The sequence below is a fragment of the Manis pentadactyla genome, chromosome 2 (genome assembly GCF_030020395.1).
Source record: "Manis pentadactyla isolate mManPen7 chromosome 2, mManPen7.hap1, whole genome shotgun sequence".
Classification (NCBI taxonomy): Eukaryota; Metazoa; Chordata; class Mammalia; order Pholidota; family Manidae; genus Manis; species Manis pentadactyla.
The window spans coordinates 83,295,776-83,322,688 of NC_080020.1; the positions used below are offsets into that span (position 1 = coordinate 83,295,776).

At 40.5% G+C, this 26,913-nt stretch overlaps 1 protein-coding gene across 1 annotated transcript; it reads left to right on the forward strand.

Annotated features, from left to right (window-relative positions):
- Nucleotides 1–19,926: 19,926 nt before the first annotated feature.
- Nucleotides 19,927–24,224, forward strand: LOC130682658 (igE-binding protein-like). Its single transcript, XM_057497506.1, has 2 exons — nucleotides 19,927–21,768; nucleotides 24,098–24,224. The coding sequence occupies exons 1-2, from the start codon at nucleotides 20,255–20,257 to the stop codon at nucleotides 24,222–24,224; spliced, it is 1,641 nt and encodes a 546-aa protein (XP_057353489.1). The 5' UTR covers nucleotides 19,927–20,254.
- Nucleotides 24,225–26,913: the final 2,689 nt, after the last annotated feature.

Sequence of the window (26,913 nt, forward strand, 5' to 3'; positions counted from 1 at the left end):
TATGAATGAAGAACAAAAGTCCTGTTTCTGCTTTGAGATATTATCATGCCTGAATATGACATATAGAAGGTCTGCAGATATCCTGTGATGATGCAGGAGAGGTGGTCTAATGACAAAAATGCATGAAGGATGTAAGAGCCAAGTGAATTCCAGAAAAGTGGAGCTACAGCCCTGTACTGCACCTGGAAGAGCCAACCGCTGTCTTGGTAATGAATTTCCTTTGTTTTAAAAGGCTGCTTTAAATTAGAGTGTTTTTTTTTGAAGCTGAAAGCATTCTTACACTGGTTAAAAAGAAAACTACAGGCCAAAAGATGGAGTCACTAATGTTAGTGGCCCTACATCAGCAAACCAAGACTTAATACCTGACCTAAATGCAGTCTCAGCACCCCCAGGAATCTAACAGTTAACCTATCAACCTGGAATTTCCTGCTCAGTACTAGAAAAATTATTGACAGACCCTTCTATTCCCCTTAGGAGGGTGACTTTGCCTAAAATATTGATTCTCTGCTAATAATTTCCTTTTTTCCATTCCCTCTTTACCTTGAAAACCCTTTCCATCTCTGCAGTTCAACAGAACTCCCCTCTACTTTCTAGAAGGGATGCTACCCAATTCATGAATCAATGAGTAAAGCCAACTAAATCTTTAAATTTACTCGGCTGAATTTTTGTTATTTAACACACACTATCCCTAACTCAAAGAGTATCTGGCATATAGTAGTTTCTCCCAAATTTATACTGATTTAAATTGAGCTGTGTGTCAAGTTCATTTCTATAGAGAAAACAAAAAGGATGTCTCCATCTGTTGGTTATTAGATCAGAGAAGGTTTTTGGAAATATTTGCTTAAAGCCAGAACAGCTTCAGGACCTCAGCCAACAAAAGAGAAACTTTAGGAGTCCAGATGGAAGTCTGAAAATGAAAAAAATTAGCTCTGTAAAAACTCAGTTTCTGAAAGAATCTGTTAAAATCAGCAGGGAGTAAGGTGCCCCCAGCAGGCTCAGAGAAAGAGAACCTGACAAGGTCTCTGGCCTCCTCCCGTGGCTCAGAGAGGAAGGCAGCATGTCACGGAGGGGCCTGTGCTCAGGTGGGGATGAGCAAGGGAGTGGAAATGCCCATGAAACATTCCGTGGTTAAAAGAGGCAGAATTTAATGTCTGGGCAACTTTCTTGTTAAAAAGGAAAGAAAGAAATTAAAGGAAACTGTAAGCTGTTCTGGGCTGTGCCCTGGATGTACTCTGTGGGCCCATAATTGTCCCTGTCTATGTAGTTTGTTCCCATACGTATCTACATGTCTTAAAGTTATCACTCAGAAAGTATCTAGCCTCAGGGCATGTGACTACTGATAAGACACAGGTGGAGGGGTGCAGGTGGTATTCCTAAGGCCTCAACCCCAGGAATGGGGGCACCTGATGCCTGAAGTGGCAGAGAAAACAGGAGCCATGCCCCACAACATTGTGGGGTCCCAGGCATTCATTTGGAGCCATCGGAAGCACTGCTGTGAGCAAGCAACTCACCTGCTCCAGATCTCTCAGAGTACACCATGCCTCTGAATTAGTGTACAAAACCTCAGCCTCTCTGTGTGTCTCACACCAGTGCTCCCCAGAGAACCTTAGGCCCAGAGAAAGCCCTGAATGACGAGATGGCCCGATGACCTGGCCAGTCTCTGGCCTCAGTGCTGGCAACATGGGCTTCTAGACTTCCAGCCTCTGTGAGATGGGAGATGATGGAACATATTTCAGTTTCCTGCCCTGTGGAGGGGCAATCCTGAGAAATGTTCTATAGTCTCCCAGAGGGTTTTCAGTGGGGTAATGCTCATAGCGCTAACTGACTTACTAATCAGCAGTATACTGACTCTCCTTTCTTCCTTGTCTCACTTCCCTGCCTGCTCACTGTATGTCATGGGCTGACTTCTCCAGCAAACTGCATATACTCAAACCCTAAACCCAAACTGAGACAACCTGCTGTGCAAAGCCCATGGTCCTCAGCTCCACCCTCGGACAACTCTTAGGTTCAACTGCACATAGGGCCTTCATCACTTACACTTACCAGCTTGGTTCTAAGTAATTCTGTCTCATTTCCTGTAGCACCACAACCTTTTGAAAGCCCACAACTCCACTGACACAATGCTTTCCTAGGAGATATCCTATATTTTGAATAATCATTCAAACATTTAATTAATCTTCTACTTTCCTTCTTGAATTTCTCTTGCATGAATGACAGTTATCGAGGGCCTTTCCATATGAAAGACTTACAGCTTTAAATTTTGCAATGCCTTCTTTGGAGGGGTAATAGCTACCCTGAGAAAGCTCCAGAGTTCCTATAGTTTTAATTTTATTTAGATTTTAAAAAACACAGATGCCTGCTTTGTAGCAAGAGTAATCTCTTAATTTTTTCTTTCTCTTTTTCTTTCAGTGACTTCTGTGGCTGCTCCAAGCTTTACAACAAGTTACAGGTCATCTGTACACACACAATTTATAGCTCATATCTGAGCTTTCAGAGAAGCAGCTTTATTTCTTTCCACTGGGTCTTCCACATTATCACTGTCTGGATTTTCCTTCTTAACATTCCACCACAGGTTTGCTCATACACGGAATTCTCTTAGACAATTTTCCCGCTCAAGGGAGAAGTATCATTTCCATGTCGAGGATTTGTTCTGCATAATCTTCCTGCTCCAAATTAGTGTTCAAACACTCAGCTTTTCTATTTTAATAATAGACATACTGATTTCCCTGTATAATCTAGCTATTAAAAATGCAGGTAGTAAGCTCTCAGGAAGTTAGATTCACTTCTATTTTCAGCATGATCCATAGGTATTGCTGCTGACCAACTTTTGGACCACAAATGGCTTTTTATTTTAAGAGGCAGCAAAACAGTGAGTGTTAATGATGGAAACATTTGGTGTTAATAGTCTGATTCAATTTTACTCTTTCTCTAAACTTAGACTAAAGCAATTCACTGATGTTATAAATATTATTTAAACTATCCATCACTTCACTCCATTCTCACTCCCATGAAGAGTTTTCTGGGTGCCCACTAACCATTTACTGCATAATAATGCATCCTGTACAGACCTTAGATCTCCCTGATATAACTTGAGCTCATTTCTGTATTCACTGACAGCACTAAACTATAGATTCTTTAATAATAGGACCTGAGAGATCAGGTGAAGCTCTTCCCCACACACTTGCCAGAGTTTGCTGCAAATTCCAAGAAGGCAGCTTCGCATCAAATGGAAAGTCAAATCAAGGTCATCCCAGACTACTGCCAATTCCAAGTGAGAGAGTTTTTAGTCTTCTTTTTGGCATCGGGACTACACTATAGTTTACTGAACTTTGTCTGTTTGGGGCTATGGGGCTCTTGTCTGTTCTCTGAAGTGCTGAGGAAGACACTTCTTCCCTTCTTTCCACCCCCTTTTCATTCATCCGTGAGAGGCAGAGTCAGGTTGCCAGTGGGTACCTTAAAAGGTTGGTAGGCTCCATCTTGTTCTCTGACTCACTACCTCAGATGTCACCTTAATGGTGTGAAATTCCTGATTCTAAAAAATGCAGCTCATTTCTGAAAATTTTTCTGGGGATATAGACTCACAGACCCCTTGAAAGAATAAATGTTGACCTAGGATTTCTATTGACGAGATCTCAAAAACACATTTCTTTAGCTTGTCCAAGAGGCAATACAAATGGTGCAGTGGGTAGAGTATATCCCAGATCTTTGGCTGTCAGAATGCTCAGTGATGAGATTTCCTTAGCATGCCATCCAAGTAGGTTACAACCAAGATGTCAGAGACAGTTTTCATAAGATACCAGAAGATGGCTGCAACTTAATACACAGACCAAATGTCATCTTAATAAAATGTAATTTCCAAATCTGTCTTCCATGCACTACCCTTCCAAAAGAAGACAAAATCCAGCCACCCAGAGACAAAGAAATCAGTGGGAATGGGAGGTGGTCTTAGAGGTGATTGTACTGAGACCTCAGAGTCCCAGAGAAGACTGAGCTCTGAATTCTTGTTTACAAAGAGCACCAGGATTCTCATCAGGGAAGAAGAGACTGAAGTGCAACTTTACAAGTTGCTATCTGCATCCTTCCAGAGGACCTTGGCCTCAGGGACAGTGGGCACATTCCTGGTAGAACAAGGCCTAGGCATGAGACCAAAGGCACAGCTGTCTCTGGAGTGGGAGTAGGGTACCTCCTTTTCTTATCTCCTGGAAACATCTGCACGTAAATAGAGCACCTGTCGAGGATCCCTAGAACAAGGGTGGCAAGTTGGCAGAACTCTGTTCAGAACATGGGCCTATGGGCAGCACTCTACTGATAAGACTTCAGGTTAGTGAAATCCCCCTGGAACTCAGGTCACCATGCCTAGTGTTATCTGCCAAGGTGAAAGAAGGCTAGCATCCTGGGTGTGGGCTGCAGCCCTGGGCACTTGGGCTGGTCTTAGATGTGGGGCAGGACTAGATTCCAAGCTGCAGACCATGGAGAGTGATCTGAGAGGCAGCTTTCAGGAGTGCAGGCAAAGCTACAAGCCAGCAGACAGAACAATGGACACAAGTGCCTGAGGTAGCTGCATAGAGCTGGAAATGCAGGTGTGAGGCCTGTCTGCAAACAGCAGGAAATAAACTGAGGTTAACTTAGGCCAAAAAAAAAGGTAAGAGACTGGAGGAAAAATCAGTCAATCAGAACCACAGGGAGACTGAAGAGCCAGGTCTGGGAAAGATGGGAGTCAGAGAGCGCTGAGCTCCCAGAGGCCTCTCCTAGGGCTCTGACTTTGGAATGATTCTGCTCCCTGCCTGTGGTCCTCTGTGAGTAGCCTGGGATTCTCGGGAGGTCTTAATGGCCCAGGCAGTGGCACACGACAAGTGGAGGGGTGAACCATGGGCACCTGACGGACATGCCCATCCAGGACCACAGGGAATGTGAGAAAGGGCCATTCAGCGAAAGGAAAGTAGGGTGTGGCTCCCAGAGGCATAGAGAGGAGGGTTCTGCGCAGGACAAAACAAGAGCTATCCACTGCCGGACAGCTGAACAACAACCGGGCTGCCAGAAGTTTGAATGGAAGGCTGACAGTTGAAGGTGGAGAGACAACCTGAGGCAAAGTCATTCTACAAATTCTCACAGTCCAGCTAGGTAAGAGGATGGAGCAATGAGGGATGGCACTCACCCAAAGCTGCCATCAAGCCGGACAGCTGGCCTGTAGGAAGACAGCAGCCCTTTACTGCCTTGCTTGAGTCTCAAAGCATATGGGGTTGATAGAGAAAATCTGCACTCCTTGTCAGAGAGTGATGGTAACTTGAAACCATCTACTCCTCGTTCTGTATCAAAAGCTCAGTCATGACTAAAAAAGTATTTATGGAGGAGCTGAAGGCCAGGCAATGCATCCATTCAGTACTTTGAATGTTATATTATATTATGTCAGAGCTCTGGGAGAACTATATGACTGAGGTGATTTTCCTTTTTTTTTGCACTTCAATTTTTTAACTTTGATTTTTTTTCACTTTGCCAATTTTATTCATTGTACTTTGACATTATGCCATCAGCCTGCATACCAGAATATTTAAGAAGCAACTTCATTGGTGAGGGGGAAGTGGTGAAGGCTTTGGTCACTAGGTCAGGCAGCGTAGTATTTAAGTGATCCCTGGGAACTTTTCTTTCAATTTTTAGTATCAGCAAAAATTGTGATCCTTCTATGAAATGGTTTATTTTGTTGCTTATATTTCATACTCTTACATGGGTTTTGGATTAACTCCCCTGTTCTTTTGGGAGTATTTCAGGATATAAAGAAATAAGAATAGAGACAAAATTATTTTTCGACCTTTTTAGATCAGATAATTGCTACTATGTTAACTACTTTGAAAGGTTAAAAAAGTGGCAGCTATCCAATTATGAACCTAGAAAACCATGATATAATAAAACCTCACAGCAATAACACAGAAACAAAAACTACAGAACAATCTCAACACTGAATATAAATACAAAAATCTTAAATAAAATGAGCAAATCGAGTTTGGCACAATTAAAAAATTAAACAAAGAGTAAACAATGACCTTGTAGGTTTTATCAGGATGAAAAAACAGTCTGGTATTAAGAAATGTATTAATAATAATTATATAGTCACATAAGAAAATCATATCATTGTGGCTCAACACATGTTGGAATGTTAACCTTTAAAATTTCACACCCACTCTTGATTTATTTGGCACACAGGTATAAAGAAATACATTCTCAAAAATATATTTATATCAAACCAACAGCCATATTATTATTGGCGAAACACCGGTAGCATTCCTATTAAAATCAAGAATGAAGAAGTCTATTATAATCAACATCATCTATCTTGATTTTATAAGCACTGGCCAATGGAAAATATGGACCAAAGATATGAGACATAACCACAGGAAAAAAGTAGAAGGAACTATCATTACATGTAGTTGTTAAGACTGTATATGTATAAAAACAAAGAAAAAAAATTTAAGCAAAATGACTGAATAAAGATAAATGTCGAAAAGTCCATAGCTATTCTATACATTGGCAAAAACCATTATAAAGTATAGTGGAAAAAGATCTTTTCCATAAAAGCAAGAAACATATAAAATATACAAGAGTGAACTACTTAGCAAAAAAATTGTGGAAACTACATGAACACAATCACAAAATTTTCTAAAATATTTTAAAGGTGAATACATGGAGATACATATTCTTAAATGGAAAATCTGAAAATTGTAAAGATGTCTATTCTTTCAAAGTCAATTTATATATTTAATAAAATACAAAATCCTTAAGGTATTTTGGAGGATATTGTCAAAGTGATTGTTAAGTGTACCCAAACAAAATAGGGAAGGTTTGCTTAGGTGTTTTTGGTAAAAGAACAATACTGACCACCCCTTCCCCAAAGAGAATAAGCTACAATAATTAATTCAGTTTGGCACTGCATATAATAGTTTCTAAATCTGATGGAGTGTAACAGATGGCCAAAACAGACCATTTCATATAAAGGTTTTAGAGAAATCACAAATAATACCACTACCAATTCACTGACGGGGTGCTTCCAAAGCCTGGTGCAGATAATTTAATTAAATAACAAGGGAACATTTTTTAGGTTAAAAAAATGGCATAAATGAAATCAGAAAGAAAACTGGTATTTCCAACAAATATGAAATGATTCATAGTTTTGATAGTCTTAATACACAAAACACTCATACAAATTATTACAGAAGAAAATAAGAGCTTAGTAGGTAAATGGGCAAAAGAAACAATTTGGAAACTGCCAGTAAGGAACTACAAATGGTTAATGAATAAATATTCAATTTTGCTAATAATAAAATACAATTTAAAGAAATTATTTTTCATCAAATTTTTGTATTAACTTAGATCACATCTATTTTTTAAAGAATTTTAAGCAGCTTAAAAGTACAATGAATGACATAAAAATTATTTTTAAGGTAATCAAATCAAACCCAAAATAAGTTCAAACAATGCCTCCCGTGACACTGAAAAATGGGCCACAGCCTGGCTTCTGAAATCCCTAGGGGCCAAATGGAGAAAGAAACAATGCAGTTTAGAGCTTCATTTGACTAGAGATACCAGCTGTTTACTAGGGGCACAGTTTTCCCTGGCAATGAAATCTGAGAGCAATTTCTCGCCTACTTTTTCCTAAGGGGTTGGTAAGTGACAGACCATGTTTTCAACACCTGTACAAAGAGAGCTGTTTATGGTTTTTCTCACAGCGTATAATTGATGTGAACCTCAATTCAGCTATTTTTAAAGGAGGAGGAACATATGAAGACAAGACAACTCAGGACACTGGTTATAGAACATCCTGAAATGCCCTTTCTGTTAAACCTGATGGTGGTTTAAATTGGTACAGCTATTTGAGGGTAGAAGGAAATAATTTTCAGTCTAGGCCAAGAGCTCTGAAACCTTTCCTACTATTTGATGCAGTAATCCTCTTGCCTTAGTAAATCCTCTAACCTAAGGTGGAACCTTAAAAACAGGATACCTTCCCTACAGAGCAGTTCCATGCAGGGATATATCTAAACCTGTGGAAAACCTGGAAACAACCAAAATATCTAACAATAGAAGACTGGCTTAGCATACTATGGTGTACCTATGTATGCCATACAAATGTTTACAAAATGTAATGTAACCATTCAAGTGATACTAATGAACAGCTTCTAACAACGTAGGGAAATCATTAAGTCATATCAAGAGAAAAATACAGGGCATAACATTGTATATGCATTATAATCTCCACTACTCATACTATATGTTTAATAAAATACCATGAAGGAAATATTTTAAATGTTAAAATTATTTTATATTTTTCTATACTTTTCATAAAAAAATAAGAGCTATTTCTTTTTAATCAGAAAGAGTAAATTTTAAAGTTCATAAAAGATGACTTACTAAATAGATGTAATGACATGCTTAGTGTATCCACTTTGATACCTTTTGGTCTCTGTGCATAAGGTTTGTACAAGTGTTTTATCATAAGTATTTGATTTTTAAGATTTCTGGTCATCTATCTCTGACAGATGTTCAGTCCTCTGGCCTGAAGGTTTTGGTGCAGGGCACCTAACATTTTATTTTTTTTAAAGTACATCCCATTCAGTATTTTTAGCCACAGGTTGCTATTGGATAATGTTTTCTAAGAAAATTTTATCAGGCAAGGAATAATATCATATTTTTAAAACCACAAATGTTCCCATTTGCTGAACCCACATACACTGAAGATTCAGATGAGTATTTTGTTCTCCCTTGAAATCTTGTTTTTATATTATATTCAATAATTCTGGGTGACCAATACACTCAGAGAATTTTTTTCTGATGAAGTTTACAGTTTGATGTTAAATTAAGACCTATTAACAACATCAAAACCAACCTTTTGTATATCAAAGACAGTAATAAATTACAGGGGTTGTTTTCATTTTTAAGTTTCTTTTAGATCTCATACTAATGAGAAAAGGGAAGAGGCAGAAAGAGCTTACCATATTTTTGCTTTGATTATTCATAAGTACATCATTCTTAGAATTTTGTTGTGCTTGATCTTAAAATCACTTTAACAACAGGAAAATATTAACAGTTGATAGGGCATTTCGAGGTTCTTGGAACTCTGTTTAAAGGAGGGAAGATCAGGGAAAGGTTGTCTCTTTTCCCTAATCTTCCAATGTATCAATCCAATTCCTGCCAAAATAGAAAAGGGGTTTCTCTTATATAAGGAGGGAAGGATAGGGGCTTTCTTTAAGATCTGCGTTTTAAACTCCTGGTAGGCAGGAACAATTTATTCCTGTCTAACTTAATACCCCATGAAGAGAAGCATTTAATAAATGCTTTGGAGATGATGATGGAGAAAGTGATACACAATATGCAAAACTCAGAGATCCTTAAACCAAGGGACTAACTCCAAGTACAAACAGCTACTTACAAAATAGATGGAAGGCACTCACCACTGATTCATTTTTGCGTGTTTTGTTTTGGCAGAGGTCAAACTTCAGGGAAGGCTCCTGCCCCTGGGTGGAGCCCTGTGAGGGTATGAGCCTACCTCCTCTCCCTCCCAGGGCCTCAGCTCCATGGTTTCTCAGAAGAAGGACTTGACCTTGAGGTTTACAATCTTCTTTACCCCTCAGTCCTTTCTCAGATTTCCATTCCACACTCTCCCACTCCTGTCCTGAAGTCTGGAATTAGCTTTAACTCCCCTCCCCAACACACAGTAGCTAGGGTTTGTTACACAGTATGTGGAATATTAGTGTCGTGAACAGTATGGTCTTACATTTATGCTGCTACACTCTTCACGCTATTCTCTTATTTTTCTTCCTTATCCTCTCACTCCTTTATTGTCACTATTTGCTTCATTTTTTTTATTGTTTATGTATGTTTTGGTTAACAATGATCACAGGCATCCAGGGTACAGCTGCCTTTCTGAATCATTCTCAGAATATCACATAAAACTGTTCGGAAGTTGCTTATCTGGTCAACTTTTAGAAACAGAGTAAAAAAAAAGGAGTCCTTTAAAAATTAAATGCGCATTTCCGGCAGAAGCAAGCTTATAAAATTGTAGCATTGAATAAAAAAGCTTGTTATAAAACAAATTATCCATCCATACCTCTCTCAGAGTTTGTAGTTGTAAACAAAAGGAGTATGGGGCAATTCAGTTGGAATGGGAATCTGTTAAAGGATTTAACTTGCTCACAGTATCTCGGACAGGTCCGAGGGATCAGGCTCAGAGACTAGTCATGGGGGTTGATGTCCAGGCACTGAGGATGCTCCAGCCAAGATCTCACAGCCACCAACACCGGCCACTAAGACCATAACTCCAGCACTGATGAACAGCCAAAACCTTTACCACCACTGACCTCAAAAGCCAGACACTTCACCGCCTCTGCCAGGAAGCAGCATTCACTAGTATCTGCTTTCCCACTCTCTTTTCTTCTGAAATAGAGCCTTTCATCAATTTCTCATAGCACTGTCCAAAACTAGGACACATGCCTGTGCCTTTGCTGCAAGGGAAGCCAAAGAAGAGTCTCTAGCTTCTCCTGAGGTAGAATACAACATATAGGGAATCTCACAAACATATGGGACAATAGAGCAAGATAATTCAATAAGAGAAAACAATTCATCAGCTCCAGGAAGGGGAGGAGTTCTGTGGAGGGGAAATCACTTTCTGATTAGATATAGGCAATGCATTGACAAATTTTATTATCTAGGGGAAAGCAGGTCATTGTAATGGGTTGAATAAGGTGTTCAGGCAGTTAGGGAAACTACACAGCATGAAGGAAGTGCTCACCATCCTGGGAGACAGGGCAACATGGTGGAAAAGTGGGATGTAGGTGTTTCTCTACAACACTTACATCTGAATACCTGCTTTGTGGTCAGAAAAACCTACTCAATTCAAAAGAGCTCTCTGTACCTCTGTAAAAGCTTACTTGAGTTTAATTAAAAGCAACTCCAATGACTTGGTTGACTGCAATGGGAAGAGATGTAAATTGACCCAAGCATATGACATGGACCTCAATAAAGAGCCTTTCCTACTTCTCAGTATTTTTTGTCAAGTCAACCAGAGTAAAGAGCTATACAGCAATAATAGAAATTATACATAGGGAAATTACCTTTTTTTTTTTAGATACAATAAAACCATGATATCCAAATTCACATAACCATCTATCAGACACCTCCCTCCTCCCTTTCCCATGCTCTAAATACTGCATCAGATTTTTAAAAACCTACCTGGTTTTTATTAAACAAACATGACAGCAGGTTTTATAATTATTTTAAGAGCTACTAAGCTACTAACCTCAGGGATAATGAAAACCTAGGAACATTTGAACTTTCACTTAAACATTCCTTGCTGGTTTCATAGACTAAGAGGGTAGAAAATGAATCAGAATACATAAAACTTCCTATAAAGAATATATTGTCTGCTTTGAATTTGATATGAATATCATTCTGTAAACTACTTGACCCTTTTTTCAGTTCTACATTTATTTCAAAATGTCCATATTAAGAAGGAAATTTCAAGTTGTATGAACACAGTAGCATAAAGTTTAGGGGGCAGGTTTCCATGCCTCTGCGTATCCTATATAATCCTCAATACATGGAAGCCCAGTCAGAAAATGAGGGAGTATAAAGAGTGGAAGGTCTGATCTGTTATTTAGATACTTAGATACAACTAATTCATATATAAATAATGTAACATTTAGATATAACTCTTTCCCAGAATATAATTTAGGGTGGAGAAAGGGCAGCATTTCATGTCCTTCTCTCCAACATAGCTATCTCCTGAACCAAACTAGGTTCCAGGCTGGATAAAGGTAACAAATCTAGGCTCTGAGGAATTATTATAAAATAATACAGGGAAATGATTTTAGTTTATTTCTGTTAATAAAAATAATGGAAAACACTTGTTTAGTAATAGAAAATAATGGAACCCAATGTTCTATTCTTTATCCTAAGTCAGAATATTTATGATTACTTTCAGAACTTTGGAAATGATTTCATACATTCATACTAAGGCATTCCAAATTTGAATAGATGTGCAAGATAATGGTAGAGTATTATAAAAGAATATGATAATAGAGTTTTATAAAATCTACATGTACTTATCTTAGTATTCTGAAGTGATCAAAGTATTCTTATTTATATTTTAAACTGAATAGATTTGCTTTGTAATACTAATCTCAAATATCAACTCCTAGTCATACTCTTATTATAAGTCAAATTATCCCCCAATTTATTCTGTTCTAAATTTAATTTTGTAGTAATGAAAAAATAGAATATTCAGTATTTCTTGGAATATTCTCCTTTAGCTTTTAGGAAGATCCTAGTCTGTGTCTATAACCTAATAAAAACTGAAAAGTATGTCTTTCAGACATTTTTCTTCACTCTAAACTATTGCACAATAGAAATGAGAACTTAATCAGCCATGACAGTTGGAACAAATAAACCTGACTGGGTCCTGGGCTGGCTCCTGGGATGTGAGAGGGACTGGGCGGGAGATGACTAGCGGGAGTTGTCCTGGCAGCAGACTGCCCAAGTATTGCAATGAGCCAAGGGCTGATGGGGGATTTGATGCACCCCAGCACAGATCAAAGATCTGAAATGGGCTTTCCTCAGAACAGGCATAATTCTCATCTCAGACCCAGACTACACCTCAGCTACTCATGGGCATGTCCGCTCATGAGACAGGCAACGAGACAGCTTCAGGGCTCTGCGAAGTGCCTTTCCTCTCAGCCGATTTCCTGTCTGCATCTGCACCCCTGGCAGTAATCCAGACATACTGCCTGGCTCAGAGTAGATTTAGCAAATAAATAAATGAAAACAAGAGGAGAAATCAAATATGCCATAACGGTACCTCTGTGTGAAACAAACTTTAACCATACCTAAAAGAAAAGTTCTGTCTAAAATAAAGGTATGGCCATTAAGTAGTCCCTATAAAGTAGTTCTGTAGTCAAATAAAGGATATCGAAAAAAAACCACTGAGCTATCCAAATTACTGATAAACATCAACCCTGTTTCAAGGAAAAATATTTTGTGTTTGCCATAATTTTCCATAATGGCCATAAACCTTGATCAAAATTATTAGACCAATCAGAGGGACTGTAACTTAACATAGGATAATGATAAATAATTGCAGCTAGTCACATTGCTGTATACTTTTATAAATATTAGAATCCCTAATACTCACCAAAACCCTAAGTAACAGGCACAGCCATGCATTACAGGTGAAAAAACTGAGTCTGACAGATCAAATAGCTTGTCCACAGTCACATCTCTAGTTAGCAACAGAATCAAAATTAAAGCCTATTAAACTCAGCGTATGAATGAAGGGCTGCAACTCTGATTATACCATAAAGCTCATATGACATAAAATTCCTTCAAGCCTTTTTCTTCTCATTAGTTGTTTTTAATAGTCTCCATCTCTACAGTACCTTAGTGCATAATACTATGTTTGATCCTCACCACACCCTGTGGTGTGGGATTTTCTTATTGACAAGGGAAGTTGAAGCTCAAAGTTTTGATGTGCCCGAGTCACAAGCTGGTATGGATCCAGAACCCAGCGATCTTTTCATAACATATGCTTCTCCCTTAAAACATATCTCAAAATTAACAGAGAATGGTATTAAAGAAGCACAACTGAACTGCTTAAAAACAAAACAAAACAAGATACCATGGATGTTTGACAAAAGGATAGTTCCAGACCAGAACGAGTAATAGAAACAACCATATCTTTTAGGTTGTAAAAGACAAAGCCATTGTAAAATTGTTTCCTGAAAAATGATTTTGGAATTTTGGACAGTGAAAATGTCACACTTAGTCTCTGATTACTTTAGTTCAGATGAGAACAAATCAAACCCAAAGCATTACATACGGATCAGTTAACTTTCTGCCAGTCCATGACTAAAGGCTGAATGATACGTGACCTTCGAACCATGGAATCAAAATATTTGTTCTTCAGTCTGATGACTGGGACTTTTAGACTGAAGATATATTTCTCTCATTTCAGTTCCAGAGACTAGCATGTATCACAGGGCTTGTGTCAATCAGGGAGTTTTGTTGAGCAAAGTGACATACAATCATGACCTGAGATGTTGAGCTGAGAAGACAGATGGTACCTGAGACCAAAAAAGGTCAGCTTTCTTCTGGCCTAGACGCTTGTTGTAGATTTTAGAATCCACAATAGTTATGTGAAATTCTTTAGTGTTCTACTCTATTTTTGACCCCTATTGGAAAATTAGGAATTAAGATATCTTGTCTTCAGTCTGTGCTTGCCTCATAAGTCAATGGAATGATGTGATACAGAGTGTGTGGGAAGTCCTGACTCCTAAAATCCCTCCCCCATTGGTTAATGACGATGTCTGAAGTTCCATCAAAATGTTTTATTTTTCAAGGATTAATATTTTTCAGTTAGTATAATATTAATATATATGATTATAATAGCTCAGTGTAGTGTTGATATATACTATTATAATAGTACTGTATTATGTATATAATTTACAATAGTATAAACCCTCTAAGAGAGGTTAGTAAGCATTATTACACTAGACAATTTATTTCTTATATTTTATTTTCAAGTAATATCTACTTTAGAATTGGACTCCATTGGAAGAAAGATTTCAAGGAAAGAATTGTAGGTGTTGAATTTTAGTAAGGACCTTGTGTTGAGGACAGACCTTGGTTGAGACCCTATTTAGAATCCAAGAAGCTAGCGGCTTTATGTCCTGTGCACAAACAATGTACAATTGGACCAACACCCTAGCCAAGGGCTCAAATTGACAAAATGCAACATGCACTTTTACTGGTACCAGGTCCCAAATTCCTGATAACCATGGCACTGGGTCTTCAGAATCTTAGGAGGTTTTGATGACAGAGCCCATAAGGCCATGGAAGTCAGCCTGGGAACTTTTATAAGTCAGTCAGTCACCAGCCTTTTGAAAGTTTTAATACTGCATTATCTTCTTCATTTACCTCCCAGTAATGGCCTCCCCTTGATGAGGCAATTTGCATAACAAACAAGACAGGAAGAGAATCTTAATTTATGCCCACAATCCTTGTATATGAGTATGCTAAAGCTTTCTCAAGCATGGTGATCTCAAAAATCAAAAGCTACTTAATCAGTAATATAACTAAAATCAGATTTAGTGTTTTAGAAAAAATGAACTTTAAAAATCTCTCAGACTTGATGGGAAGAAAATAAAATTTCTAAGAAAATCAAGCACTAAAAGGTCTGGGGTTTCATTTTTAATATGGCTTCAAATGGCTTTAAGACTTGACTTTGCAGGTTCAAGTATGCTGTATACATATATAGCAGGAGGAAACCTTAGCTAGGAGGATACTTGGATTTAGCATCTATGCTCCACAAACAGACCAAGTGGCCCAAATTCAGATAAAATTATTTGGATCCACTACTCTGCTATGAAAAAAAAAAGAAAATTCCCACATTTTCTGTGCCTCACTTGTTTGCTTTTTCAATTACCAATCTATCTTTCCAATGTAAAATGTAAACATCCTCATTACAGGTCATTTGAGTGATGTACACAACCATGGATAAACTAAGAGGAAAGCCTTACACTCAGACACAATTGTTGATTTGCTCCTTTGATATATTTCATTTGTCTTTTTGTCTGACGCCTAGATTTTTATAGATTTTTTTAACTGTTTTTAACATGGTGTTTACATAACTGCAATCATACAGTGTTATTTTATATGCTAAATTACAATATTCAACCAAGTAAATTTGAAGATCTAACTGGCATTATTAAGCAAGTTATGCATCAGGCACGTAACAAATTCCCCTATGAATCTGGTGAAAGTGAAGTGAGGCAAGGGGAAGGGCTGGTTGGGAGAAATTGTTTTTATGGCTCATAGCTTGCTCCAATTCGCTAACCAGCCATGGCTCTGGCTGTTCCCCACTGAGGTGTGCAAACTCACAGCCACCACCTGCTCTCTCTCCTTCCCCACCTGCCCCTTCCTGGACGAACTCCATGGGCGGGTCCTTGGTGACTGGCAGACACCAGATCAATTATGTACCAGGAATGGAGGGGAGGAGAGAATGGCCGTTTTCTCTCCACACCTTTCCCCAGATTCACTGGAGGCTGCTTGAGGCTGCAACAGTAAATGCCCATTGATAAAAAAATGGCCTAAGGCCAGACGGGAGATTCTAGAAATTCTGCCATTTACCTCACAAGGCAGCATCCCCTCTAGCAAGTAGAGAGATGCTCCATTGAACTGAAGAGAAGGAAGGCTTTTAATGAATGATAGACAGGAAGGGGAAAAAAGGAATCTCTTAGCAAAGGATCCATTGTTTTTTATGCAAGGCCAGCCTCCTAAGGGAAACAGAAGGGATCTATCAGTAAATTTCCTAGTGCTGACCAGGAAATTCCATGTTAACTAACTGAAGGTTACATCCCTGGGGGCACTGAGAGGGCTTTGCTAACAGGACCATTAACATGAATGACTCTGTCTTTGGGCCTGTGGTTTTTCTTTTTAACAATGACCTGTCTCCCTCACTTAACATTTTTGTATAACTATATTAAAAATTGTGTAAAGATTATTTTTCATTGCTGTATTGAAGAGTACATAATCTTCTAATTTTAAGTGATTTTAAATGTTTCACTAAGTAATGCTGTGATGGATATCTTTGTTGACTAAGCTTTGCTAGATTTTTAAGCTTTTAAAATGGATTGCAGAAGTGGGATTATTGGATCTAAAGGCATAAACATCAATATGACATGTATTGCTAAACTAAACCCCAAAGAAATGTACCAATTTAGTCTCTCATCGACACCTTTACTGCCTCCATCTTCAACAGCTCTGGATATTAACATTCAAACATTTGTTGCCTTGTTAAAGAGAAATATTATTTTTTAAATTAGCATTTCTTTATTATTAGGGCAACTGAACATTTTTAGTATATTAGCTAAGCAGTTACATGGTACTTTCTTACTCATATCAAATATTAGTCTACATTTTTTCTTAATGATTTGTGAGAATGTTTTACAAAAAGACTTCCTTTGTTATACTTGCTGTAAATTTCCATCGTTTAGTTTATCTTTTTGTTGATTATGCTTTTAATTTTAAAATCTATGTAAGTTTTAAATTTCCATATAATTAAATGTACTTACACTTTCTTTGTGATCTGACTTGCTTTTTTTTTTTTTTTAATCTGGACAAGTAACAGGAAGTTTAAATGCTTTCTTCCCTGTGGCTTTCTTTTAGAGAAGTAATTTATCTAAATTTGATGAATAAGAAAAAAATCACATATTTCCAAATTTCATGTTGATTTTACCCTATTACTTGGTACAGTTCTGAATCATTACAGGTCACTTTCTTTTGATGCCTAACACCAGCACAATTAGACAACACAAAGAAATAAAAGGTATCCAGATTGGTAAGGAAGAATTCAGTCACTGTTTTCAGATGACATGATATTGTACATAAAAAATCCTAAAGAATCCACTCTAAAACTAGTAGATCTAATATCTGAATTCAGCAAAGTTGCAGGATACAAAATTAAAACATATAAAAAGGCCAGGTAAAAAGGTATCAGTGAGAGCAGGGCTTATAAACAGATTTAAATGCCAGAGTTTTAAATGCTCTGAAGGGTTTTGATTAGGAATTGTGGGAGGAATACTAAGGTGGTAAATCCTTTATAGGAAAAAAATTAAGGATATAGGGATGGATGAATGGTTCCTGAACAAACAAGGAACACCATCTTATCTGTGAGCATTTTAGTATTCTCCAGCTCTCATGAGCAAACTCCACTTTTACATGGGACTCATCACCTCTGGTTCAGGATTCCTAAGGCTGTGAAGATAGAAATCCCTAGAGACACATTTTTCTGCATATGCTCTCTCTTGCTTGCTAGGGATGTCTTCCTGTTGCATTTACAAATTCCTCCTCTCTACCCTCTACCTTCAAAGGTCCAGAAGTTTAATTACAGAAGAAAAGGAACATTATGGTCACTGCCCTGTGGTAAGACCAAATAAATAATACCACTTACAGTATCCCTTCAACCCTAATGAATATTAGTTGAATAAGTTAGACAACATTTAACCAATATATACACTGTGAGTGATGGTACTTATAACAAGGGTAGATGCCAATCAATTACTTCCTATGTGTCAGGCTTTATTTCAAGTAATTTACATATATTAATCTCTATGATGACTCTATGAAGGAGGTACTGTTATTAGCCACATTTTGCACTTGAGGAAACCAAAGCACAGAAAGGTTGGATAAATGGTCCGAAGTTACACAGTTCATAAGTGGCAGAACTAAGCAGGATTCAACCTGGGATGCCTCCTGAATTTCAGTCATCATGGTTATGATATACTGTTTGCCTGAGAATTCTGTTCTGCCCTGAACGGAACCAATAATATCACTAAAGCCATGTGATGTAATTATTGACACCTTTGTTATAAAATAAATGTATAATCACTCAAATACCAAAACAAGGCAAAAACACCACAAAAAAAGAAAACTACAGACAAATATCCCTGATGAACATAGATGTAAAAATACTCAACAAAATATTAGCAAACTGGATTGAAAAATACATCAAGAGGATCATACGCCATGATCAAGTGGGATTCAACCCAGGGATGCAAGGATGGTACAACATTAGAAAATCCATCAACATCATGCACCACATCAACAAAAAGAAGGACAAAAACCACATGATCATTTCCATAGATGCTGAAAAAGCATTTGACAAAATTCAACATCCATTCATGATAAAAACTCTCAACAAAATGGGTATAGAGGGCAAGTACCTCAACATAATAAAGGCCATATATGACAATCCCAGAGCCAACATCATACTTAACAGTGAGAAGCTGAAAACTTTTCCTCTGAGATCGGGAACATGACAAGGATGCCCACTCTCCCTGCTTCTATTCAACATAGTACTGGAAGTCCTAGCCACAGCAATTAGACAACACAAAGAAATAAAAGGTATCCAGATTGGTAAGGAAGAATTCAGTCACTGTTTTCAGATGACATGATATTGTACATAAAAAACCCTAAAGAATCCACTACAAAACTAGTAGATCTAATATCTGAATTCAGCAAAGTTGCAGGACACAAAATTAAAACACAGAAATCTGTGGCATTCCTATACACTAACAATGAACTAGCAGAAAGAGAAATCAGGAAAACAATTCCATTCACAATTCCATCAAAAGAATAAAATACCTAGGAATAAACCTAACCAAGGAAGTGAAAGACCTATATCCTGAAGAGTACAAGAAACTCATGATAAAAATTAAAGAAGATGCCAATAAATGGAAATGCATCCCATGCTCATGGATAGGAAGAATTAATATTGTCAAAATGGCCATCCTCCCTAAAGCAATCTACAGATTCAATGCAATCCCTATCAAAATACCAATAGCATTCTTCAATGAACTAGAGAAAATAGTTCTAAAATTCATATGGAACCACAAAAGACCCTGAATAGCCAAAGCAATCCTGAGAAGGAAGAATAAAGCTAGGGGGATTCCACTCCTGACTTCAAGCTCTAGTACAAAGCCACAGTAATCAAGACAATTTGGTACTGGCACAAGAACAGAACAATAGACCAATGGAATAGACTAGAGAGCCCAGATATAAACCTAACCATATATGGTCAATTAATATACTATAAAGGAACCATGGACATACAAAGGGGAAATGATAGCCTCTTCAAAAACTGGTGTTGGCAAAACTGGACAGGTACTTGCAAGAGAATGAAACTGGATTATTGCTTAACCTCATACACAAAAGTGTTGGCAGCCGCACCCAGAGGGTGGCGCTCAACGTGGGGCAACTGGAAAGTCCCATACTTCCCAGTTACAAAATACCCTACGTCACAAAACCACATGCTAATCACTCCTTAGCATAAGAACCAATCAGATCTACAAAAAATTTGCCATGCTAATGAAGCACGTATAGCAGCACCAATCAGCACAGAGCATGAGAGCTATATAAGCTGGCCCCTTCGTTTAGTCTGGGTCCTGCCCGACACATTTGTTTCACAAAGAGCTGAAGATTAAAGCTTTCTGCAGAAGAATCCTGCTGTTGTTGCGTGCTGTTCTTGCCGGCGAGGACGGGGCGCGCGACAAGTGGTGCCGAAACCTGGGAACCAGAACATCACCGGCACAGGGAGGACCCTTCAGACATCTGGAGAGGATTCAGAACTGCAGGATTGAAGAAAACCCGGAGTGGTAAGTTCCGAGAGACGCGCTTTTAAGGGTAGGGGCTGATGGTTCTCGGTAGATAAAGAGACACTATGGGAAACGCGCCGTCATTAGTCACAGCGCTGCAGACAGCGCTCAAAGAGCGAAATTTGAAGGTCTCCAGCAAAGTCTTAGGATCTTTTGTGAAGGAGGTAGACCGCGTCGCTCCCTGGTTTATCTGTTCAGGGTCCCTCTCCATCCCGAGTTGGGACAAGTTAGGGAAAGATCTTGATAGAGAAGAAGAAGAGGGACACTTGAGAGGAGGCACTAGACCACTATGGAAGCTGATTAGAGCTTGCCTACAAGATGAAAAATGTGAAAAGGTGATAAAGGCAGGACAGAGAGCTTTGACAGAGATCCAAGAAAGCATGTCAGAAACGGAACGGGAGACAGAGCTAGCTCGCGGCCGAAAGAGGACCGCTAAAATGAAAGTTAAAAAACCCCAGAGTGAGGGGGAAAGTCCGCCCAGGGCAAAAGTGAAAGAGCCCCGAGGAGCAGGTGACGACCGCCTCGGAGAAAGTAGCAAGTACCCATGGGAAGAGTTGAGAGAGCTTCAACTCTCCGACAGGGAGCCAGAGGAGGAGCTCATATCCTCGGAAGAGGGGGGAGAGACCAGGACCGTGAAATGCGGAAGTGAGAGAACTAGCAAGGCTGAAAGGCAGACCAAAGAGAAAATGAAAGCAGGGTGCTCTCCGTCGCCCACTGCTCCGCCACCTTATGTGAGCGGTACACATACTTTCTGTCACCCAGATACCATACAAGCAATTAAGCAAATGTTCCCTGTGTTTGAGGACAACGGGGTACGCTCCCACCAGCCCCTAAGCCATAAACAAGTTAAAGATTTAGCAGAATCCGTTCGGGCTTACGGAGTCAGTGCTAACTACACCTTAGCACAGATTGAAAGGTTGACAGAGACAGCTATGACACCTACAGATTGGCAGTATGTGACTAAAGCATGCCTTACTAGCATGGGACAATATATAGAGTGGAAAGCGTTGTGGCATGATATCAGCATGACCCAGGCACGTGCAAACGCTGCCGAAGGGCAACCCGCGTGGTCGTATGATATGTTGGCAGGCCAGGGACAGTGGGTGGCCAACCAGACCGCCTTCCCCGCACAGGTGTACGCACAAATAAACGCGTGCGCTGCTAAGGCATGGAAAGCCCTCACTAACAAAGGGGAAGTGTCAGGCAATTTGACAAAGATTATCCAAGGGCTGAGCGAGCCATTTTCAGATTTCGTCGCTTGCATGATGGAGGCCGCGGATAGAGTATTTGGGGACCAAAAGCAAGCTATGCCCCTGGTGGAGCAATTAGTATTCGAGCAGTGTACCAAAGAATGCAGGCAAGCGATAACACCCTGGAAACAGAAGGGGATGCATGCTTGGCTAAAAGCCTGCAGAGAAATAGGGGGACCACTCACCAATGCGGGCCTAGCCGCGGCTATATTACAAAGCCACAAACAAGCCAGAATTACCAATAAAAATATTAAATGTTTTCAATGTGGGAAATTAGGACATATAAAGAGAGAATGTAGAAGCCCAACTTTAGAGCACACGACCCAAAAGACCCCTGGATTATGCCCTAAGTGCAAAAAAGGCAGACATTGGGCCAATGAATGCCGATCTGTTAAAGACATAGAAGGGAAACCCTTAGAGCTGCCAAAAAACGCCCAGAGGGGCCCCCGCCGTCAGGGCCCGCAAATATATGGGGCAACCAGCACACAAGTGTCATTCGGGAGCAACAAAGCCCCCCAAGGAGAGCCACTCCAGGTTCCGCAGGATTGGACATCCGTGCCACCACCAGAATAGTGTTAACTCCGCAGATGGGAGTTCAACCTATTCCCTCAGACTTCAAAGGCCCTTTACCACCAAACACAGTTGGATTACTCTTGGGGCGCTCTTCTGCCGTCTTAAAAGGCCTTGTAGTCCACCCCGGAGTTATTGACCAAGACTATGAGGGACAAGTGAAAATTATGTGTTCAGCCCCCAGAAGTATCTACCCCATATCCCCAGGAGACCGCATAGCCCAGCTTTTAGTGTTACCTAGTCTCCACACCAATTACCCTTCCATCGCAGCGGAGAGAGGAGAAAAGGGTTTCGGCTCCTCCAACTACAATTCCGCTTTCATAGCATTAGACTTAGCAGACAGACCAAAATTGACCCTCAAAATAGAAGAAAAGAGTTTTGAAGGAATCCTAGACACTGGAGCAGATAAAAGTATTATCTCTGCAACCTGGTGGCCCTCCAAATGGCCTGTAACACAGTCCTCACACTCTTTACAAGGTTTAGGATATGAGTCTAGTCCTACCATTAGTGCCAAACCATTGAGATGGCAGGCGCCTGAAGGGCAAGAAGGTACAGTTACCCCTTATGTGCTCCCACTGCCAGTCAATTTGTGGGGGAGAGATGTTATGCAAGGCCTAGGCCTTAAACTCATTAATGAGTACTCCACCCCTGCCCAAGGCATGATGATGGATATGGGATACATCCCTGGCAGAGGGCTAGGGAAACATCAACAGGGACGCACGGAGCCTATCCTACCCAAAGTAAAAAATGACCGTCGCGGCCTGGGTTTTTCGTAGGGGCCATTGAAGACGCCATGCCCATACCCTGGCTTACAGAGGAGGCCATATGGGTTCCTCAGTGGCCCCTATCCTCTGAGAAATTGGAAGCAGCTCACCACTTAGTACAAGAACAGCTCCAATTAGGACATTTAGAACCCTCTGTATCTCCATGGAATACGCCCATATTTATAATCAGAAAAAAGTCAGGATCATGGAGATTGCTTCATGATTTGAGAGCAGTAAATGCTCAAATGAGGCTGTTTGGACCTGTCCAGCGAGGACTGCCACTCCTCTCTGCTCTACCCAGAGAATGGAAAGTAATCATAATAGACATCAAAGATTGTTTTTTCTCTATACTCCTAAATACCAAAGATAGGGAAAGGTTTGCTTTTACCCTGCCAGCTATTAACCATGAACAACCCGACGCCAGATTTCAGTGGAAAGTCCTCCCTCAAGGGATGGCAAATAGCCCCACCATATGTCAACTGTATGTGCAGCAAGCGCTAGCACCAATCCGCGAGAACTACCCCAAACTAAAAATTATTCACTATATGGATGATATCCTTCTCTGCTCCCCACAATCAGCAGAGGTAGAAGAGGCCTATGTAAAGCTCACTAAATCCCTAGAAACATGGGGACTGAATATAGCCAGTGAGAAAGTCCAAAAGTCTAGTATTAGCAAATTCCTAGGAACCACTATCTCCACAGATGTTATTTACCCCCAAAAGCTTGAGATAAGACATGATCAGCTGCGAACCTTGAATGATTTCCAAAGACTCCTAGGAGACATTAATTGGTTGCGGCCATTTTTAAAGATACCTACCACTGACTTGAAACCACTGTTTAAAATCCTAGAGGGGGACTCACAACTAACATCTTCGCGCTCTCTTACGCCTGAGGCAGTACAAGCTATCCACAAAGTAGAGCAAGCCCTTATGACAGCACAATTGAATAGGATACAATTAAATGAACCCTTTGAGTTATGCATCCTTCCTACTCCGGGACTGCCAACTGCTGTCCTGTGGCAACAAGGCCCATTGATCTGGGTCCACCCCCAAGCCTCTCAAGTTAGAACTATAGAATATTACCCAGCTGCCATAGCCAATCTCGCTCTGAGGGGAGTAAAAAACTCATTAACACATTTTGGGAAAGCTCCAGCAACAATCATAACCCCTTACAATATGGAGCAGATACAAACATTATGCGCTATGAATGATGATTGGGCCATACTTGCTTATAGCTTCTCAGGAACCTTTGATAACCATTTCCCAAAACATCCCCTCCTCAATTTTGCCAAAACTCATCCCCTAGTGTTCCCTTGGATCACTAGCCAAACCCCGTTGCCACATGGAGAAACAGTCTACACAGATGGATCCAAGACAAGTACAGGTGCCTATGTCCATAATGGCGAAGTTGTGACAAAAAACTATACACCCAATACTCCACAGATAGTATAATGCCATATAGTTTTGGAAGTACTACAAACCTTTCATGGACCTTTAAATATTGTGTCAGATTCTAGTTATGTTGTTAATGCAGTTAATTCCCTAGAAGTAGCTGGACTGATCAAAGCATCAAGTTCGGTAGCTACCCTGTTCAAACAAATACAATCACAATTACTCCTTAGACGCTCTCCTTTATATATGACCCACATTAGAGCACATTCAGGCCTTCCCGGGCCTATGACCCAAGGCAACCACTTAGCAGACCTTGCAACTAGAAGTATAGCTTTCCCTCTGCTAGACCCTGTCGCCACAGCTTCAAAATTCCATTCACAATTCCATGTCACTGCTGAAACATTGCGCAAGCGCTTTGGCATAGCCAGAGCTGAAGCTAGGAACATTGTTCTTAGCTGCCAACATTGCTGCAGTTTTCTTCCCACACCTCATGTTGGGATCAATCCCAGAGGTATTAAGCCTTTGCAAATTTGGCAAATGGATGTGACACATATTTCTTCCTTTGGGAAGCTGAAATACGTACATGTGTCTATAGATACGTGTTCGGGAGTCATCTTTGCCTCCCCATTGTCTGGAGAGAAAGTTTCCCATGTCATCCAGCACTGTCTTGAGGCTTGGAGCGCATGGGGGTTACCCCAAATTCTCAAAACAGACAATGGTCCAGCCTATACCTCTACCAAATTTGCTCAATTTTGCCATCACATGGGGATAAAACATGTCACTGGTCTTCCCTACAACCCGCAAAGTCAAGGGATTGTAGAGCGTGCAAATCGCACTCTCAAATCCTATTTACTTAAACAAAAAGGGGGAATTGAGGATGTACCCCCCACACCAAAAACAGCAGTAGCCCTAGCACTTTTCACTATAAATTTTTTGAACCTGGATGCTAGAGGCCATACAGCAGCAGACCGCCACAATCAGTGGCCAAAAGACCCACAGGAACTAGTGAAATGGAAGGATGTATTATCTAACCAATGGAAAGGCCCGGATCCAATTATAATAAGATCCAGGGGAGCTGTATGTGTTTTCCCCCAGGGTGAAGAAAACCCCTTCTGGATCCCAGAGCGCCTGACAAGGAAGGTCCTGGACAAAGGAGATGACCTCTCTGTGCCTACCGATCCTGCTCTCGTCGCTGGGAACCCCGATTCAGGGAGTAATGAGATGGGGAATATTGTCTGCCTTTCCTAAGCCCATGCCCGTCCGCTTCAATGCAGCGGTTTTTCCACGTTTTTTTACTTCCAACTCTAGCATAAATCTGCCATACCTGGCAAAAGACACCATGACAGCTCCTTTGGGAGAAAACCGATCCTTTGTAACCGACGGATCATTATGTTTCACCACTAAGAATCTAACCAACTGTATCTCCCTTAAGCAGAGAAAATATGGCTGGTTCAGTGATCCAATAACGGGGATCGTGCTTGGGGGGCCCGAGAACCTAACGATCCCCCAGAATGTTCTCTGGATCAATGGAACATTTGTAGACCCTCCCGGAGGCCTTAACTCAACCACCAGCCTCTGTCAACCCAAATATGCTCCCCACTGCTTAGGTGATTATGAGGGAGAACCATGGCCCTGGACAGACTGCCAGTCAGCTACAGTGACTTGGGCAGACACACACCAGAGGTTCACTATCTCCCCAGATATGACCGAAGGTAGAAGTTGGGGAACAGCAATGGTAAAAGATAGCAATTACTCCCAGCCTATGAACAGGAATCCTTTTCACAAATGGATGCTGTGTGGCATTAATGGCTCTTGTACAGACCTGTCCCCACTATCCGCCCTTTTGGGTGGAGGAAAAGGCGTCAGCTACAACATGACCTATCAGTGCTATACTGATGTGAAATCCTCAAGCCCTACCACTCGTTTCTGTTCCCCGGTCAATTCTACGCAGGGAGCCCCCAGGCTCCCCTTCCCACCAGCTCCAGTATGCCTTTCCCCCCATTCCTGTTTATCTTGTCCAATGATGGTTTTAACTCTTGTTCCAATACCTCCTGTTTTCTGTCTCAGTGCTGGGATGCGCTTGACTTTACCGATGCCTTAATAGCCCGTATTCCTCGTTGGGTCCCCGTCCCAGTAGACGCACCTAATACCATGACACTGTTTCGAGAGAAATGCGACTTCGGTGCTACAGCCGCTATAGTGCTTCTAATCTCCATAACCGCAGTTGCAGCCACCGCAGCTGGCATAGCTTTAGACACCTCTATCAAAACAGCTACAGAACTCAATAACCTTGCGGAATCAGTATCCTCTGCCCTTGACCATCAGTCCACGCTTGATGGCAAGCTGAAAGGAGGAATAATGGTCCTCAATCAGCGAGTAGATCTAGTGGAAGAGCAACTAGATGTGCTCTGGCAGTTAGCCCAATTGGGATGTGAGCGAAAATTTCGCGCTCTCTGCATTACTAGCATACAATATAAAAACTTTACGCAAGCAGCTAATCTGTCACGAAGCCTGTCCCAGTATCTTTCAGGAAACTGGTCCCAAGACTTTGATGGAGCATTGGAAGAGCTACAGGCGAGAAATAATCCACATCAACTCCACCCGGCTAGATATCTCTGTAGCAGAAGGACTCTCTTCCTGGTTCCACAGAGCTCTCTCCCACGTTAAAGAGTGGGCGGGCATGGCTGGGATGAGTGTATTCATGCTTGGAGGTCTCATGCTCCTACTCTGGTTGTTATGCAGGCTCCGT